Source organism: Sinohyriopsis cumingii, unplaced genomic scaffold (genome assembly GCF_028554795.1).
Source record: "Sinohyriopsis cumingii isolate HCF-2022 unplaced genomic scaffold, ASM2855479v2 utg000974l, whole genome shotgun sequence".
In the NCBI taxonomy this organism is placed as follows: domain Eukaryota; kingdom Metazoa; phylum Mollusca; class Bivalvia; order Unionida; family Unionidae; genus Sinohyriopsis; species Sinohyriopsis cumingii.
Window position 1 is genome coordinate 2,194,552 of NW_028315950.1, and position 18,349 is coordinate 2,212,900.

Here is an 18,349-nt window from a genome sequence, read left to right on the forward strand (position 1 = left end):
TCAAACCTTATGTTGCATGGTTGTCTTTTATGAATCAGACCTTATGTTGTTTGGTTGTCTATTCTACTATTTAATTTGCGAAATGAATGCGTGGTGTATTTTAATTATTGTTAATAACAACATGTACATCCTGGTATAAATGTGAACAATTTATTTAAGTTTGAAATTTACTCCTAAAAATGGATCTGTGGCACACAGATGGATAACATGAATAGCGCAAATGAACCACAAATGACCATATACTTTGATAATGCATAGGCAACTGACTAGGGCTAGCTTGGGTTGGTACTGAACACGGTACATGGGTTACAAGTTCGGCATTCAATCAAAGAAGCTGCCATGGCTCAATAAACGTTCAGAACTTTGGATTTTGTGAACACTTAAATAAGAGTTATCTTTGTAATAGAAATGCTAATCTTGTTCTATTAGTTTAACAACATGTTTCTTACGCATTTGATTAAAAATATTGTAAAGTTGTTTATCATTTATTCCCCTGTGAATTTAAGATACATTTTAAAGAAACAATGTAATACAAAAGGCATTTTTATATTTCTAGATACGTTTAGTGACAGATATGCATACATAGTTCACCTTTTTTATAGACCCGTCTATCGCACATAAAGTCTGTATTTATATAAAGGTCATTTCTGACAATGGTGGAGAACTCATTTTACATTACTACGTTTCAAGTGTAACACTTAAATGTACAATGTGCACGAGTAATTTCAATAGATACCTTAAGATATAAGTTAAAGTCATATAGGAATCTCTGAGGCAGATAATTATCTTCATTTCGTTATGTTCGAAAGATTTCACGTGATTCAGATGCATGGCAAAGGACCCGAGAAGACCCAGATCTGCTGCAACCGGTGTTGTTCCCATCAATCAAATTAGTGACGATGTACAGTTTCATCATATGGTGTTTAAGGGTAAATAGTTCTTCAGGCAGTTTGGTAGATCAACATGTCTATATCCATGGCATGATAATATGTCTTCATCTTGCTACCACTATAGTTGTATTGGTTTTAAACATTGTATACAGGTAATGTCTACTGCCAATTGACATGGCAAACATTCACATGTCCTGATACTTTTGTGGGATTAATCGAATCTATTTGTATCTCACTGTTACGAATATTAGTCCTAAACTAAGCAACAGAAAAGAACAAAAAGCCACCAATGTTTGTTCAATTCATGCTATAATTTCTTTTCTTATGATACAAAGTAAAATTTACAAAGAACTTACGATATTGTCAATTAAATTCTAAATAGACCTAAACTTTTATCACATGTCCATGTGTTTAGTGTTTCAAATAAATTCCAGTAGTGTTCGAAATAAATTCACATATTTAATGTGCTGATGTGCCTATAGTCTTGAATATACTAATGTGCCAATGGCCTGGTATGTGGCAATTCGTTAACAGTCTTTCCTATCTCACAATAATATAATCTAAAATAATCTAAAGTTCCTTGAATATTTTCACAGTAATTCCAAAATAATATGCTTACAGTGAATAATTTAAATAAATAAATCAACCCAAATTAAAAACTAAAAACAACAGTCAGACTGACTCAATATAGGATGTGGAGGTAGGAATGTGCAATTTTTCAAACAAACAATATTGATATAAAATAAACTATGACACAATAATAGAAATAAGATGTAGGTAAGTTTCCTTTCAAAAACATGCAAAGTTGTCATCAGGTTAAGGACATTCAAAGTGAAAAAGCAATGTCTTAGACTCACTTTCGAATAAACATTTTTACCGCAAATAATATGATCTGAATATTTAATTTGTATGCATAGGGACATATTGTCATTAAATGTCGTTAGTCAGGTAGACATTTAACTTGACTTTGGTAAAAGGTGAATTTGAACATATACATATACTAAGATTTAGTGATGGAGAATAGACAACAATACATATTAAACATACATTACTCTCATACTCAAGTGAGCTGGGTCATCAACAGAAATTCTGGCATGCGAATGTTAAATTTTAATCACAGAGATGAAGCTGTAGTCTGCATAACATGTGTAGAACACATCTCACTTGTGTATTCCTATCCCAGCATCATGCTATCAATCACACCATCTATACCATTTAACATCCCATACAGACTATTCAAACCGTCTCCTGACAGCATACAATTTAAGAGAAGGAGATACAATCTCGCAAACACACGCTCACACTCTACGTAAAACATGCAGCACCCTATAAAAACAATTCAAAACACGTTTATAGTCTACACATATCAACCATCAGATCAAACCGAGTCCAAACAGAATACATGTAGTCCACCAATCTGATTTAGTGTGGCATGGTCGGCTCACAATTTGAAAAACCAACATTACTGGTTATATCAACTAGCCTAATATCAACATTTTTAAATTACATGCATACCAGCAGTCCTAATGAATAAAGTTATAATTACATTTCAGTGGTAATGTACCATCAGTCTTTTGATCATAATATAGTCTAATATATCCTTGTTTGAATTCACTATAATTCCAAATTAATGTTTCTGTCCAAAAATATTATTGAGCACCTTGTAATTCCTGAGAATAATGTGTTGAATAAGTATTTTCACCCTAAATTAAATACTGAACTCGACAGCCCTCTACTTGTCCTAGGCCACAATTAGCATTTTTTTGCAAATACTATACATCCACCAACACATTTGACTCATGCATTAATAGTTCATCGTCATACTATCCATCACACCATCTATACCATCAAACATACCATACACACTATTCAAATCGTCACATGTTAGCATACAGTTTAAGAGAAGGAGACGAAATCTCACAAACATACCTTCACATTTACGAATAACATTCAACACCCTATAAAAACAGTTCAAAACAATAAGTATAGCCTGCACACATCAACCATCAAAACCAAACCAAGTTAAAACAAACTACATGTAGTCCAACAATCATTATATCCATCACACCACCTATACCTTCCAACAATCAATAAATAAAAATCCCTTTACCCACATTCAATAGTAAAAGGGAGCGCGTGTGTGTTGATTCAAATACAGCTCCATAATAATCAAGGCAAAGAGGCACTTACGTATCCTTTCGGGTATATTTTGGTTTGTAATCAAAATGAACATTTTATAACCCTCATTAAAGTTATTGTCTTCTTATTTCAGTGTTTCCTTTTGAATTTTTCTACCTGCTCGGGTTCTACATCGTCTTCACTTTCTTCACGTTGTCTGGATTTCTTGCGTTTCTTGGCAAAAATGGGTTCTTTATCCTCTTATTTGTTTTGTTTCTTCTCATTTTTGTCCTTTTTCCTGACAGTGGTAGCAAGTATTTGGCACCCTCTAAAATCATCGACAACATTCAGCTATTTCAGAAATCCAGTGAAGATTTTTAAAGTTACACTTTGCATGACCCTTGTTTTCCCTCCAAAAGGGAGTGGCCGGAAAAAAAGTGTTATTGGTGAACGACATTCGTAACAACAAACACAGCATCATCCAAATTAATATATCTCAAGACCACATGTATTTAGCCCGGGTCATCGCCGTGGAACTTTATAATATTTTGGCTCCACGCAACAAGTTATACTTTTATGCTCAAGTATTACGTGGAACCATGGTGTTTTCAGGACCCGATTACAGAGACGGAAAATACTCAGCGTATATATATCCATGTTCTTGTGTACTACTTGGTGTCAGTTAACCTTCAAGCGTTTCATTGAGTTCATTTTATTTTTTCCCTTCACTCCCGAAGGATTTTCTAGGAAACTATGTGCAATTTTGAATTTATTTAGAAGACGAGAAACATTGAGATTTTCTCAAGCTATTTCTTTGTTTCGTTTATGATCAGTTAGTGGAATTCATCATTGACCTGGAGAGTATGTAAACAACAATTAACTATTGATATAATATTTATATATAAAAAATATAAAAAAGCAATAAAAAACAACAACAACAGTATATGGTATATCAACTAGCTTAATATCAAGATATTTTACATTTAATGCATATCACCAGTCCTAATGAATAAAGTTCTAATTACATTCCACTGTCAACAGTCATTTGATGATAATATAGTACAATATATCCTTGTTTGAATTCACTATAATTCCAAATTAATGTTTATGTCCAAGAATATTATTGAGCACTTTGTAATTCCAGAGAATAATAAATTGAATCAATAATTCCAGCCCAAATCAAATATTGAACTCACCAATTCTGCATATAGATGTAAAAGCCCTCTTATTGTCCTAGGCCACATTTAGCATTTTTTGCAAATACTGTGATTCTAGAAGATTCTGAGTTTGTCAGTAAAATAAAATCTGTTTCTAAACGTGTATTAACCGCAGATCAACCAAACCATCAATCAAAACGTAAAACTGGACTTACTGTCCATCAAACAGCAGACGTGGTCAACTACAATTCTGACCAAGCCAAGGAGCGTGGAATTTGATTTTTAATTAATGACCAAATTTTTGCACCAACATACACGGAAGACCTAAGACCGGTGCTGGAAACTTACAAAATATCAGAATGTCAAGGGAAATTTGTCTTGCCTCGTGAGAATAAATTTTTGAGGATGGCTTTAAGTATAAAAAATCCTAGGGGAGAATTTTCGCATGACTCCAATTTTCCTATTGCTATTATTATTTAATCAACTGATCAACGTTCACAAGATGGAATTTCCAACCTTCTAGACATGGACAGAATGTGAATACTTAGTTGTCAGATATATAATCTGCCCGAAACTGACTGAAGGAACTGTCAGAAGGAAGTTTATGACGCCTGATCACTTGAAGAGACTAATGTTTCCTAGCGATGTTTAACCTCGGTCCTTTTAAGGGCTAATACAATTTGCCTCTTCCCATGGGATCTCAGTTTTGCTTGAAATCACAATTCGATAATACCTTTTAAACAACTACGAACCTTTATTCACCATTCTCCATTAAAACCAAATTTCCTAACATGGCTGAACAAAGATCAATTGGTCTCTTAGACCTATTAGTTTGTAAATTCTAAAGTATATGATCATACGTACACTACGTACTTTGGATTTAAAATTTAATAATTGGAAAATTTATAACTAATTAGCATGACTCTAATTACAATTGTGGCTTATGGGTCTCTTGGTAATTTTTTGAAAATGAGGACTTACACGCACTCACTCTCACAATAACACCATTCAAACATCATGCGAAAATGGATTTAAGTTTTAATTTATTTAGTTATCTTTGACTAGACACAATTTTCTCAAGAGGTGGGATGCCATAAAAAGGACCTTTGGGTGTTGTTTCTTTAACATACTCATCAACTGGAGGCGATGAGTTTGAAAAGCCCTATACCATTGTCACGTGCATGTCCTATTTGTTGTGGAGGATTTGGTATAAGAACAACAATAACACCAAATAATCTAATATACCGTAAGTTAATATTGGTAGACTGATATACCACTATATTGCTTTGATAGTGTTGGGTTAGAAGATAGCAGTATAGTACAATATATAGATATTTAGACAGTTCACTTTATCTGCATAGTATTTACATTAATCAATAAAATGAAGTGTACACACAATGGAAAATTATCTTTTTATGACAGTTCGCTGGCAGTCTCGAAAGAAAACGGTCTCGCGGCACCCAATACCATCGTAGTTTCAATTTGTAATTTGTTCTGCATACTGTATCAACGATTTTACTTTTATGACTCAGTTTCAGATACTTATCCATTATCTCGAAACAATGTGTTTTATGCAAAGTTTTAATACCCAAATGGTATTATAGATTAACCAGGAATAAACAACAGTCCAGTTTTCCCTTGTTTACTGCAGTACGGGGTATTTTTAGTTTACTGGCTCAGTTTAAATCCAATAAATGGCAAATCTACACACCTGTATATGTTGCGGCCGGTCCTACTCTAACGCATCAGTAATCTTTAGGAGCTCTACATTCGGCGTACTCACGTTTCATGTTAAATTATCTTCCTGTTCAGTTTAGGTCTCGTTCTAAATTAAATTAAAGGGGTTGTCGACATGAAAGGTATTCAGCAGGTGTGGTACATGCAACTCACTTACATTCCGATGTTATCTACTGCCACCGTTTCACATAAACATTTGCTAAAGTAAATTTCTTAAACCACTGCCAGACAAAAATCATTATCCAAGCAGATAGACATTAAGGAAAAGAAATTTAAAGCACAATTAATAATTATTCCTGATATATATATATATATATATATATATATATATATATATATATATATATATATATATATATATATATACCGTCACCTGACTTATGACACAAGAAAATACCCGGGCCAAGGTCATTTCGAATGGAAATTTCCATCAAATTCGTAAACAAGTTCAGGTCTGTCTCCTTAAATAGTTTACAACATCCTGACAGAAATCAGGTAGACCATGGAAGGGGAAATGAAACGACCCTGTACTCAAATCCACGTAAACATGTTCTTTACACATAACACTTGCAACCTACAATCAATTACAAAAGTTAGGCAAACAATATAGTATACATAACATAAAAACTACCCACAAAATGGAAGATAAAGAATTATTTAATAAAACCGTGATTTATATATTAATAAAAAATGTCAATAATTCAAATTACATAGGATGATGGCTTATTATATATATATATATATATATATATATATATATATATATATATATATATATATATATATATATAGAATTGCAAGCAAATGATCTTTTTCTTACTTCCGCCGGATGTCAATGTTGCACTCATGCAATAAAGCATTCTACCTCATCAATCATTGATTCTAGTTTTACAGTGGTTGTTTAAATTTTAGAAAATTGCTCACTGGATCAACACCATTTTTGTCTTATTCTAACAATCGGCCACCAACCACTATATCACTTGCATCAACATACATTTTAAATTATTGACTTAAATCTGGAGTTCCAAGAACTGGTACACCTTCGAGTAATGTCTTTAATTTATCACTAGCCTCCCAATATTTCTCAGACCAAAACAACTTCTATTTCTCACCCAACACATCTGTCAGGGGTACTGCAACTGTGGAAAAGTTGAGCAAACTTTCCGATAATATCCAGCCCTACCAAAACGTCAGTTCAGTTGCTTTTATTGATAGGCACTGGGAATTTAGAGATAGCTCGATCTTAACTTCTAAAAGTTTAACCTCAGCCTCTCACAAAATATATCCTAAAACATTCGATACAAGAACAGCAAAACATAATTGTGCATCACTGAGTCGCTCAAAGAATTTCCTAATGTTTTCCATGTACGTATCGCAGTAACCTAGACCAAATGTTATCAAGTTCATTAAGTGCTGGGTCTTCGACGAAAACTATTTCATGCCAAAAGGAATAAAGTTACGTAGATAAAGTCCATCCGAAATTGCATTTAAATTACCTTCGCTCATTTCGTGAACGAAATTTGCCATAACTCATTCCAAATATAAAACTAGGTTGTATTGTTTGCATTTCAAATTTTATCAATACAAACATCGAAATCTTGGCATTGGAAATGAATTTGTTCTGGAGACATAGTTGACGCTTGTACACCATGTACACATAAGGAAATTATTATCTCTTTTCGGCATAAGAATACATGGTGAACTCATATTACTATTACGTGGTTAAAAAAAATCATTCTCCATCAAATACTGAATTTGATTTTAAAACATTCCTGCTTGTTAGGATTCATTCTATAATGATGTTGTCTCAGTGGTGTAGAAATTACAAACATGGTAGATTTAATTTGTTAGTATTGGAGCATCTGGAAAAGAGTGATCATATTCACATCATAACTTTCCCAGTTCGCTACATTTGTGGCTGTATTTGTCAAGGTTTCGGGTCCAGATTTCTGAATTCCGAAGTCACCATAATCAGTTTACACGCTACCGTTGAAGTCCTCACTGTGTGGGACAGGTACAACAAAAATTTACTGCATGATTAACAGGGCTATCTCTTATATAAGGAGCATCATTCTTTGGCTAAAGAAGATTTTGAGGTATTAACAATAGAGGCATGGACAAAAGAGCCAGAACTCTGTCACCATTCTGAACACTTATTGTTTTTAAAGTTCTATCATACGTTTATTTCATTTTTGACTGAGTAGAGTCAAGATTATTTCTTGCTACTTCACAAGACTTTGACACTAATTTTTGAAGTCATATACTTAGTCAAAATAATTAATCTTGGAATATTCATTTGAAAGCGGGTTCGCTTTTAATACCTTCAACTCACCTCAGACAGTATATCCAACAATGAGTTATAAAGGACTGAAACTTCATGATACTTGAACTAATCCCCTAACTGCAAACAAACGAATACCCTAAACCCAATCTTTACCTGTATCAAAGCATTGATCATATTGTACACAAGGTTTGATGAATCTTTACAAACCCCTTTGACATTTAGGATGATAGCTTTTACTATTATTTTAATTTTAATATTTGTCACAGAAATTGCCTCTGTGAATATTGTGGACGCACACATTATAGTCGACATGTATTGGTTGCAACACTAAGTCGTAAGCAATGGACCGATACATCCTACTATTATTTTGCAAATGGCCAAATGCAGATTGTCAGCCTAATGAATCGTTTGATTCTGTTTCCGTACTATCTGACAAGTGTGACAAGAGCTGCAGCGTTGAGAAACATCAATTTTAATTCTAAGATAATAAAAATAATTCAGGATCTTGTGACAAGTCTTATCGACCCAAACAAAGCCAATCTCCAATATCTCACATAGACCCTGTTTTCACAAAATAACTGACCGCCACTTAAATGGCTTCGATTTCTCCTATACCCCTCTAAAACAAGTAGGAGATATGAGGATATATTTCCTGTCTTTCGACACCCTGATTAGAGTAGAGAAAATGAGTACTACAAGAGGATCAGCGTGATCAATACCTTTTGTTTGATCAATATCAGTCGGAAAAGTGACCTCATCAGTACACTGACCAACAAATGTATCTGCTAAAGTAATAATCTCCTGATCAACGTCATTATCAAGAGATCTTTTTGGCATAGTTTTGGTAGCTTCTCAAGCATGGTATATATCAGATATTTCAGTCTCCATATGGTTTTAATTTCTCATCCACACAAGGCTTGTCAGTTACAAGTGGATTAACCACAACCTTATCTTTAGCTAGGTCTTTGCCTAATAATAAATGAATACCAGCAATGGGTAAAGTCGTCACTGTCACTACTCCGACTAAGTTAACAGCAATAAATAACATAAATAATAGAGAGGAGCATTAAAAATGCCGCTCTTTACTCCCTAAAACGAGCACTTTCACTGTAAGAAAATAAAAGCGAAGCGCGTGATGACAAAACACTCTTCAAAGCTTGTCTCTTGATATTTTAGGGATAGGCTTTTTAGAATCATATATAAGAGATATCAAACCGCTGGACATTAATGGTTCATAATTCTCCATAATGAAATCAGACAAGAGTTTGTTTGGCTCAGCCAATGTATTTCTTTCAGTACAAGACCATGAATTTGACCTCTTTGAAATGATAATAGCTCAGTCCTTATTCGGCTGCTTATTTTTCTACCTAATGTTTGTTTTCTTCTTACGATATGCGTACGTAGGAGGAGATAATGATTTTCCTTTTGCCCCGTGTACCCAGTCTAAATTGCATACCAAGATGGACTGGGGAGTGCCAGTAACAAAATAATTTCAGCTTCTAATTTTGTATGCACCAGTAATCCATCAAATAAAACGAAACAAGAAACCTTTTTTTCTAAATAAAAGTGTAACGTCTAGTTTTAAAAGAATTTGTTTTCACTTTGCCAAGAGTTATTTGTAGACCTAAAAACTTATTAGAAAAAGTGTAATCTGTAAAAAACATAATTTATAGAATTCATATTTATCAACTGTCACAAAAGGACATCCCCAGGTGTTGGTTGAGATAATGGCTGTTTATTTTTATTACGTTATCAGGGTAGACAGATATTGTAATCAAGACAGCCACAAGTGAAGAGAAAAACAAAACAAAAAGCAATTGTTTCCTTTGCTCTTCATATTGCATTTTCTTAACAGATTGTTTCCCCAATTTACTATTATTAAATGAAAATCCATATAAACAGTTGCTTAAGTAATACAAACAGCATTTGTATGCGGCACTTTATATACCACTAGAATAAAAGATAAATATTTAAATGTCATTGTAAGTTGCTTATCTTTTACAATTAAGTTATGCAATATATATATTAATGCATTTCGGAAATCATTCATCTAAATTTTAAGACATAATAACTATTGGCATATCGGTTAGCTTGTATAATCAAAGATACATGGGGTAATACAAAAATGTTCCTAGCTGGTTATTATAAATCTAATGATAGTTCGGAATTCATTTTAGGATCCGAACTCGTCACGTGATGACGACATGTCAAAACAACAGTCAAATTGCTCTTTTCGTGCCATTACAGTTAATACTTGCATTTTTCAGAATCATAATACGCATTTTACACAGGTAAGCTCGAGGTAGTACCTTTCGATCTCTGAAATATTTGTTAAGACAGCATATGAGAAGTAAGCTCCATTGATTATGCGAGTAGTTCAGCACAGTGTGCAATATTGTCCCAGCAGCAGTGCCATGGTATTAATAGTATCACTTGGATTTGAGTTTTGACATTTCATCTGCCAAAAGAGATAGTCTCTTCGCTCTCAGAGTAATCACTGAGATCATAACCACTGGATTCTTGATATGTTTCCATCAGTGTCACACAACGCGCTGGAATCTTGCCTTCCACGAGGACTTCTTTATATTTTTTGGCCCAATTACGCGCCATTTTGGCCTTTTCTGGCAAATGTTTTTCCAGTATCACAGCATCCGTAAGATCAATAATCTTAACATCCTTCTCTTTATTCAGCTCAACCACGTCAATTTGGACCATTCTTATTTTCTGGTTAGGGTTCTTTTTCTTGACCAGCCCGACAAACATCTCCGCTGCTTCCAAAGTAGCTGTAGTTGAAATAAATTGAGACTGGCGCTTCCCTAAAATATGCTGCATAACTGATATCTTGGCACTCGGATTTCTGGCGACTAGACCTTGTTTAGGGTCTTCGTTTTCTGCCAGAACTCTGTAGATGTATTTCTGTAAAGTCATGGCAGAAAACCAATTATGTTAACCTGCAATAAATGGTAAAATATATTAGTATTCAGAATTTGTCAATGAGAGGGAAAGACTAAAATTTTCTCACATGCAGGGGAATTCAAACAAACACATATTGTATAAATAAAGTTTTGTCAGTGTACGTTGTTTGCACTTTTTTGTGTTCAAGTGAAGTGAAGAGGAAGACATGGATGAATCACATCTGCGTACATTTATTTTTAGCACTGAGGCTGAGGAGTGAGACATGGATGAATAACATAATACCAGGGCTGACGGCAAGCTGTTCAACATCGCCCGTCTCCGTACTAAGACTAAAGTCACAGAGGTACTCATCCGTAAATTGGTAACTGGTGGACAAAATTTTAGATTATCATCACTACGTAATTTATTTGACAATGTGATGATAACAGACTTTGAATCATTTTGCTTAGTTTGAGACGACCAAATTACCTTGTCATATGACCGTACTAAGTGAAAATGGAACATGCAAACAGAAACGGGTCGGCAGTCCTCAGATAACAGTAAGCGCACTCAAACTAACAAATATTGAAGGCAATCTCTGCCTCTATGAACCAAAATGAATTACCTAGCTTGATTCTCTTCAACGATGCCGCTGTCTATGTTTACTGAAATTAGTTATGAGTATTTATTAACCTGAATAAAGCAGCATTATGAATTGAGAATAATACTACATGGCTGTCTGTAGGGCATTTATTTATAAATGTGTGTGCTGAGTAGATTCACACACACCTGCTCACAGCCTTTCATAAATAAAACGAAACTCCAGCGACATGGTTGAAATGACGGATGAATATACAAATAATATCTACTACTGTAGAGGTCCGGATTTTATGTTTTTTGGTACAAATATTCGTTTCTGTAAAACGAAGTCGCGTTTAACAGCAATAAATTAAACAATTTAAATATTGAACTACGGCCAATACGCAAGGCAAAGAAAGATGTTTTATTCGTCTTGTATACAGTCTATGGCTCAAGGTTTCATCATTATCGTTCTCTATTAAGACAAGGAAGCCGATGTGTGTGATGACCTGAATATTACTTCTTGAAAAGACCTGCTCCCTTCACACAGAGATAACACCATTCTCACAAGGAATTTTGTCAAAACGTTCATACCGTAATTAATTGCAATAACATCACTTTGGGTATTATTAGACGACTATTCAATTGAACGCAATATTAAGACTTATCTGTTTAAGTTTTTCCTGTCAAGTGGAAATAAATGTTAGCCAAAATCCTCAATTGCTATTTCGCAGTGTCCATTTTGAACATACATGTATCACGTGATCGTGCATGGTCATGAAAAATAGAGGCTCTACACATGGTAAAATTGAACAACTCCGGGCATTATGTGACATTATTTGTGTTTTAAAAAAAATAAGCTTCAAACCTTAACATATCTAAATATGCAAATTTTTTGTTTATATTTATCAATCTACCTTGATTTTAATATCTGATATTGCAGTTACCTATAATGCTATAAATGTAAATGAATGATTTTCTAGCTTTGCATTGTAAAAGTATACAATATATATTATGTATCTGAGTGTTTCTTTTCATTTCATGTAAGGTATCCAAAGCTGAAAGTATTAGAACAACACCTTTAATTTTATTAAATGAACCTTATTCTTATCCATGTAAAAATGCATTGTAGCTTTAACAGATAATGAATTTAATATTCACCCACAAATATGACTAAATAATTAAATATGAAGAAGCAGCTGAGGAGGTGAACAGACCTTTTGCTAGAAAGTCATTTTTGAAAAAATATAGCTCCGTACGAAAACGAATCAAATAAGGTCAGTAACGTCAAACCGAAGCATCTAACTTACCGAGAGTTTCTCTAATTGGGTTAGTATATTTTGTTACTTTATCTTTTGTCGTTCGTGTATATCTAAATTTGTATGTGCGTTCGTTTACCCGCCGAACGTTTCATTGAGGTCGCACCTCCTCTGCTGCTACAAATGTGTAAGTAATTGAATCATTGTTATATCAATCTTTCAACAAAATATTTTATCAAGACCTATGCGAAGATCATGTAAATGTATTGTTATAAATCCGTGTGGAGCAGATTGGTTTTGAAAAGAAGTTTTTGAACCTAATCAGATCCATATCCCCACCACACCGACTCTGATGAATACTTCTTTAACAAGAGATGCATGGCTCTTAAAACTCTCATTCTTGGCATGCAACTGAACCCTCAAACCTGACTATATTCATGTATTAGTATATGACATTAAACATTCTTGATTATGGCTGGAATAAAATGCTCCGGCAAACGAAAACGTGTATATGTCATTAGGAGGAATAGTCGCTATATTAAAATGTTTTGTTTCCCATAAATGTGGCAAATATGTAAACTGTCGTTTTTCCTATGATGTGGCATTTTATTGATTCGTCTAATATCCATATATAGCGCTGTTCACAATATTAATCCGCATGTTATATTATAGAAGCACACGTTATGTCATTTTTGGTCTGGCCTATTATCAAAACAATGCGTATTTGCTGGGTTAGCTCGGCTGCTTCTTATTAGTCATGTGGTGGTGGCAAGTACTCATTAGGGTTGAAATTTAATCTGATTCACTCATTCCTATGACGAAGGTAGTTTGGTTGACTTAAACTGAACAACATGATTAAAAGTTTGTTATCATCAACTTGGCAAATGAAATTACAAAGTGCCACGAATATTAACATTTTCTCCATCAGATACCTCCAATGTTAGTACTGGAGGTATCTACATTGTATGGCTTGTGACTGCTTTGGTCATTCATTGTACTTCTAACATCAGTAAGAAAATATAAACGTGGGTGTATATGCATAAAGCCTATATATTCATTTTTTTATTTTGTTTCCACACTGTTGCACGAAGACTAATAAGCAATAATGCATAGTTATACACCAATGTGCAAAACACTCCACCTAGCATCGTCAAATCAACACTCTAAAAACTTTACCCCATCACCCCATCTTGGCGACTGTTGATATACCTGAAGATGTGATTAATATAACACTCAAAGTCACACCTTAATTTACAAAAGGTATTGATTTTGCTTGCTATGCACAAATATAACAAAAATGATTGCATTTATAGCAAAGTTAATTGCACGTGCATATTTGGAGTCACTGTATTGCTGTGACTGTCTATAGGACTCACGGTACTAATTCAGTTCCCATAGTTCAGTAATGAGTGTTCCAGACTCAAGACTGTTATAGGACTGAAATTCCATCAATAAAACAATGTCTCTATTGTTTAAGTTACAATTAGGATAAGCTCTCAAAAGATTTTTTTATAAAAAAATAACTTACGTTATAAACCAATCCTGACCAGCCAAACCCATATATACTCTGTTTTATGTTCATACACTTGCAGGTTTGTTCCCCTTTTTTCATACAATTAGTACCGTGTGTCCAATATCGACCCTTAATGTTTTGACAGACCTAGGAATAGTAGTTGAATGCAATATGTAAGTAATGTGCATTGTTCTGCTTGTCAAAGATTGCGTTTGTGAATATTCAATTATATTGCAAGTTCATGTTCACCTACATATCAATGGTTCATTTCAGGCAACGTTTAAGTATTTGAGCTTTATTTAAGAAAATCAGAAAAATTAAAATAAAGCTGTCTAATAAGAGTCACCTTTTCTAATATCGCCATTTATCTCTCTTCAATTTAATACTAAAATATATACCCGGCCTTTTGATATTATGTAATTAATGAGTAAAAGGTCAAGGTGGCCATCTCTATGTACATGTATTATTACAGAAAATGAGATTTAAATGACAGAAATTGCCTAAAATTCCCCGTACAAGACATATAAGTTCAATCTAACGTAAGGTCGACATAAGTTCATTAAAGTAAAAAAATATTAAGTTTCAAAACATTCACTGAAAGAAATTAGCGGGATGCAAAGTCATGAGAGGTCATCACCATTAAGCATGCTGGAAGAGACCTAAGTGATCATATCTTATTTTATAAATTTGATAGATGTATTGCTTAGATATAAACCAATGTGCAAATCACTCCACCTATCAATGTCAAATCTACACACCCCTCCCCCTTCTAGGCAACAGTTGATATATATGAATATGTGTTTAATATCCTACTGAAAATCACTCTAGTTTACCAATGGTATTAATTTTGCTTTTTCTTCACAAATAGAACCACATGATTGCATTTATAGCAAAGTTAATTGCACTTGCATATGTGGAGTCACTGTCATGCTGTAGCTGTCTATAGGACTCATTGTACTAATTCAGTTCTCATATTAAACCTATGCAAACACCATGATGTTAAAAATTCAATAATTTAACATTTCTCTTTGCTCATGATCAAACCTATATTTATCAGTATAATTGACTCCTGGATGTCAGCTTCTGTGTAGAGAAATGGATATGAGCCGCGGCATTTTCTGGACCTGCATGTGTTTAAAACATGGGCTTTCAATTCCGCACCAAAGGGTCAGGTGCTAATTGCAGTAATGAGTGTTCCAGACTCAAGACTCTTAAAGGCTGAAATTCCATCAATAAAACAATGTCTCCCTTTTTCAGGCACACCTAGTATAAGCTCTCAAAAGATTTTTTTTCCTAAAACATAACTTACATTATTAACCAATCCTGTCCAGCCAGACCCTTATATACCCTATTTTATGTTCACTCATTTCCAGGCTGGTTCCCATTTTTCCATAGAAATAGTACCGTGTGTCCTATATCCATCTTTGATTTTTTTGACAGACCTAGTGTTATATTAAACACGTATTCAGATATATCAACTGTTGCCAAGAAGGGGGAGGGCTGTGTAGATTTGACTGTGTTGGGCGGAGTGTTTTACACTTTGGGTAATTTCTATGCAATTACGTATATAAAGTTCATGCAATTTACTATTAGAGCAACTATGAAGAACAAATTCGTTTTGAAACATAAAGCTTCCGACATGATCACTTAGGTCTCTTCAACCATGCCTAATGGTGATCAACTTTCATGATTTTGCATCCCACTAATTTCGTTCAGTGAATGTTTTGAAACTTCATCTTTTGTATTTTAATGGACTTGTGTGTACCTTCCCTTAGCATTAAATTATATGTCTTCTGGAAGGACTTTTCGGTAATTTCTGTCATTTAAATCTCTTTTTCTGTAAAAAACATGTACATATAGATGGTCACCTTGACCTTTTACTCATTAATTACATAATATGACAAGGATTTTTATATATTTCAGTATTAAATTGATGAAAGATAAATAGTGATATTAGAAAATGTGACTATTATTAAACAGCTTTATTTTATTTTTTTATTTTTTTTAAGACTTAAATGTTGCCTGAAATGGACCATTGCTATATAGGTGAACACGGACTTACAATATAATTTAATATTCACAAATGTAATCGTTGAACTATACACATTACTTACATATGTATTGAACTACTATTGATTTGCGTGCCAAGAACATCACAGGTGGATATGGGACACACGGTACTAATTGTATGAAAAAACGAGAAAAAGCCTGGAAATGGGTGAACATAAAATAGAGCATATATGGTTTTGGCAGGCCAGAACTGGTTAATAATGTAATTTTTTTAGAAAGAAAAACATTTAAGAGCTTATCCTAGTTGCAACTGAAAAAAATTGTTTTAATGATGGAATTTCAGTCCTTTAACAGACTTGAGTTTCAAACACTCATTACTGAAATTAGCAATTGACTATTTGGTACGGAATTGAAAGAACACGCTTCAAACACATGCAGGTAAAGAAAATGCCGCGGCCCATATCCTTCATTTAAACGTGAACTTGCAATATAACTTAATAACCAGTTTGACTTTACTAAGGGGGATATTGGAAAAATGCACTTTATTTAAATTATATGTAATACTTTTCAATTACTCTGACAAATTCATTATCATTTAGGACAGTGTACATTGTACTCTGTAATATACAAGAAACGAGGAAGTGTCAAGTGCTATGCACTGTTATAGACAATCAAAGAATATAGAAAAAAAACAGAAAAGGAATAATAATGTAAAATGATAGATGATAGTATTACAATGTTATTGAATTGGAAGTAACGAACTTGTGTAAATTCATGCTTCCTAGTCTTTCTGGAACAGCGTGTAAAAATACAGAATATATGTATATATATATATATATATATATATATATATATATATATATATATATATATATATATATATATATATATATACGTACCGTAAATACTTGCAATACTCCTCTTGTGCAAACGGTTTCACCACACCATGAGGCATTCAGAACATCTCGGCTATTTCTGCAAGACAAAATATGCATCGGATGTATGTCGGGGAGTTAATTTACAGAAAAATCACAAATTTTGTTCGCCGGAAATACTGAAACTAGATTCTATTAAGAAAACGTCGGCTGTTTTAGCAATTATATTCACATCAGGATTCGCCGAGAAATTCCGAAGGATAAAATAGTTCGTTGCATTCGCTACTCCTCGTTTACTTGTTATTTCCTAAATAGCCAATGTAGAACGAATGACAACTATGGGCATATATTCGTGTGATGGCAACATGGTATAGTTTCTTGAATTAGGCTGTTTCATATTCGTAACTTAAAAGTAGAACTGAGACCTCTATATCACTTACCTCTAATTTACTTAGTCTAATGATTTTTTCATTATTCGAAACCTTAGATTTGATACAACCCGATGCTATCCACGGTTGGGGAAATATTACGTTTCAATGTATATTTCATGAATATTCTTCCTAAGGCATGCACATCTTCGGCTATTGTGTTTCTGCCTGAAAGTATCCAACGTGTGAACACAAAATGAGTGAGAGAGAACAGTGAATTTTACACCCACTTTTAATTATATTTCACTGCTTTCTGAACGATTGTGTTTCTTGTTTATGTTTAGATGTCTATGTGTGTATGAGAGAGAGAGACAGAGAGAGAGACAGAGACAGAGAGAGAGAGTTACGCTGCAGGCGTAAGAACACCAGTTGTCACACGATAATATTTTTTAACAAATATTCTTGATCTCATTTGTGTATTAGGTCGGAGGAAATATTGTACATAAATATAACTAATGACATTTTTCTTTTTATTTTTCAACTCTACAACACAACTGTACATAAATATGTAAATGGTTCCATTTTTGATCAGTATGACCAAAGAAAGTTGACATAGCTAATTAAGTTGACTCATGGTCTAGCTCTTATATTCACCATGATATGG

At 33.6% G+C, this 18,349-nt stretch overlaps 1 protein-coding gene across 1 annotated transcript; it reads right to left on the bottom strand.

The window, feature by feature from the left end:
• Positions 1 to 6,543: 6,543 nt before the first annotated feature.
• Positions 6,544 to 17,449, bottom strand: LOC149772920 (uncharacterized). Its single transcript, XM_089947138.1, has 2 exons — positions 17,342 to 17,449; positions 6,544 to 11,137 (listed from the first exon to the last, which is right to left on the bottom strand). The coding sequence occupies exon 2, from the start codon at positions 11,112 to 11,114 to the stop codon at positions 10,641 to 10,643; it is 474 nt and encodes a 157-aa protein (XP_089803264.1). The 5' UTR covers positions 11,115 to 11,137; positions 17,342 to 17,449; the 3' UTR covers positions 6,544 to 10,640.
• Between the last annotated feature and the right edge of the window lie 900 nt (positions 17,450 to 18,349).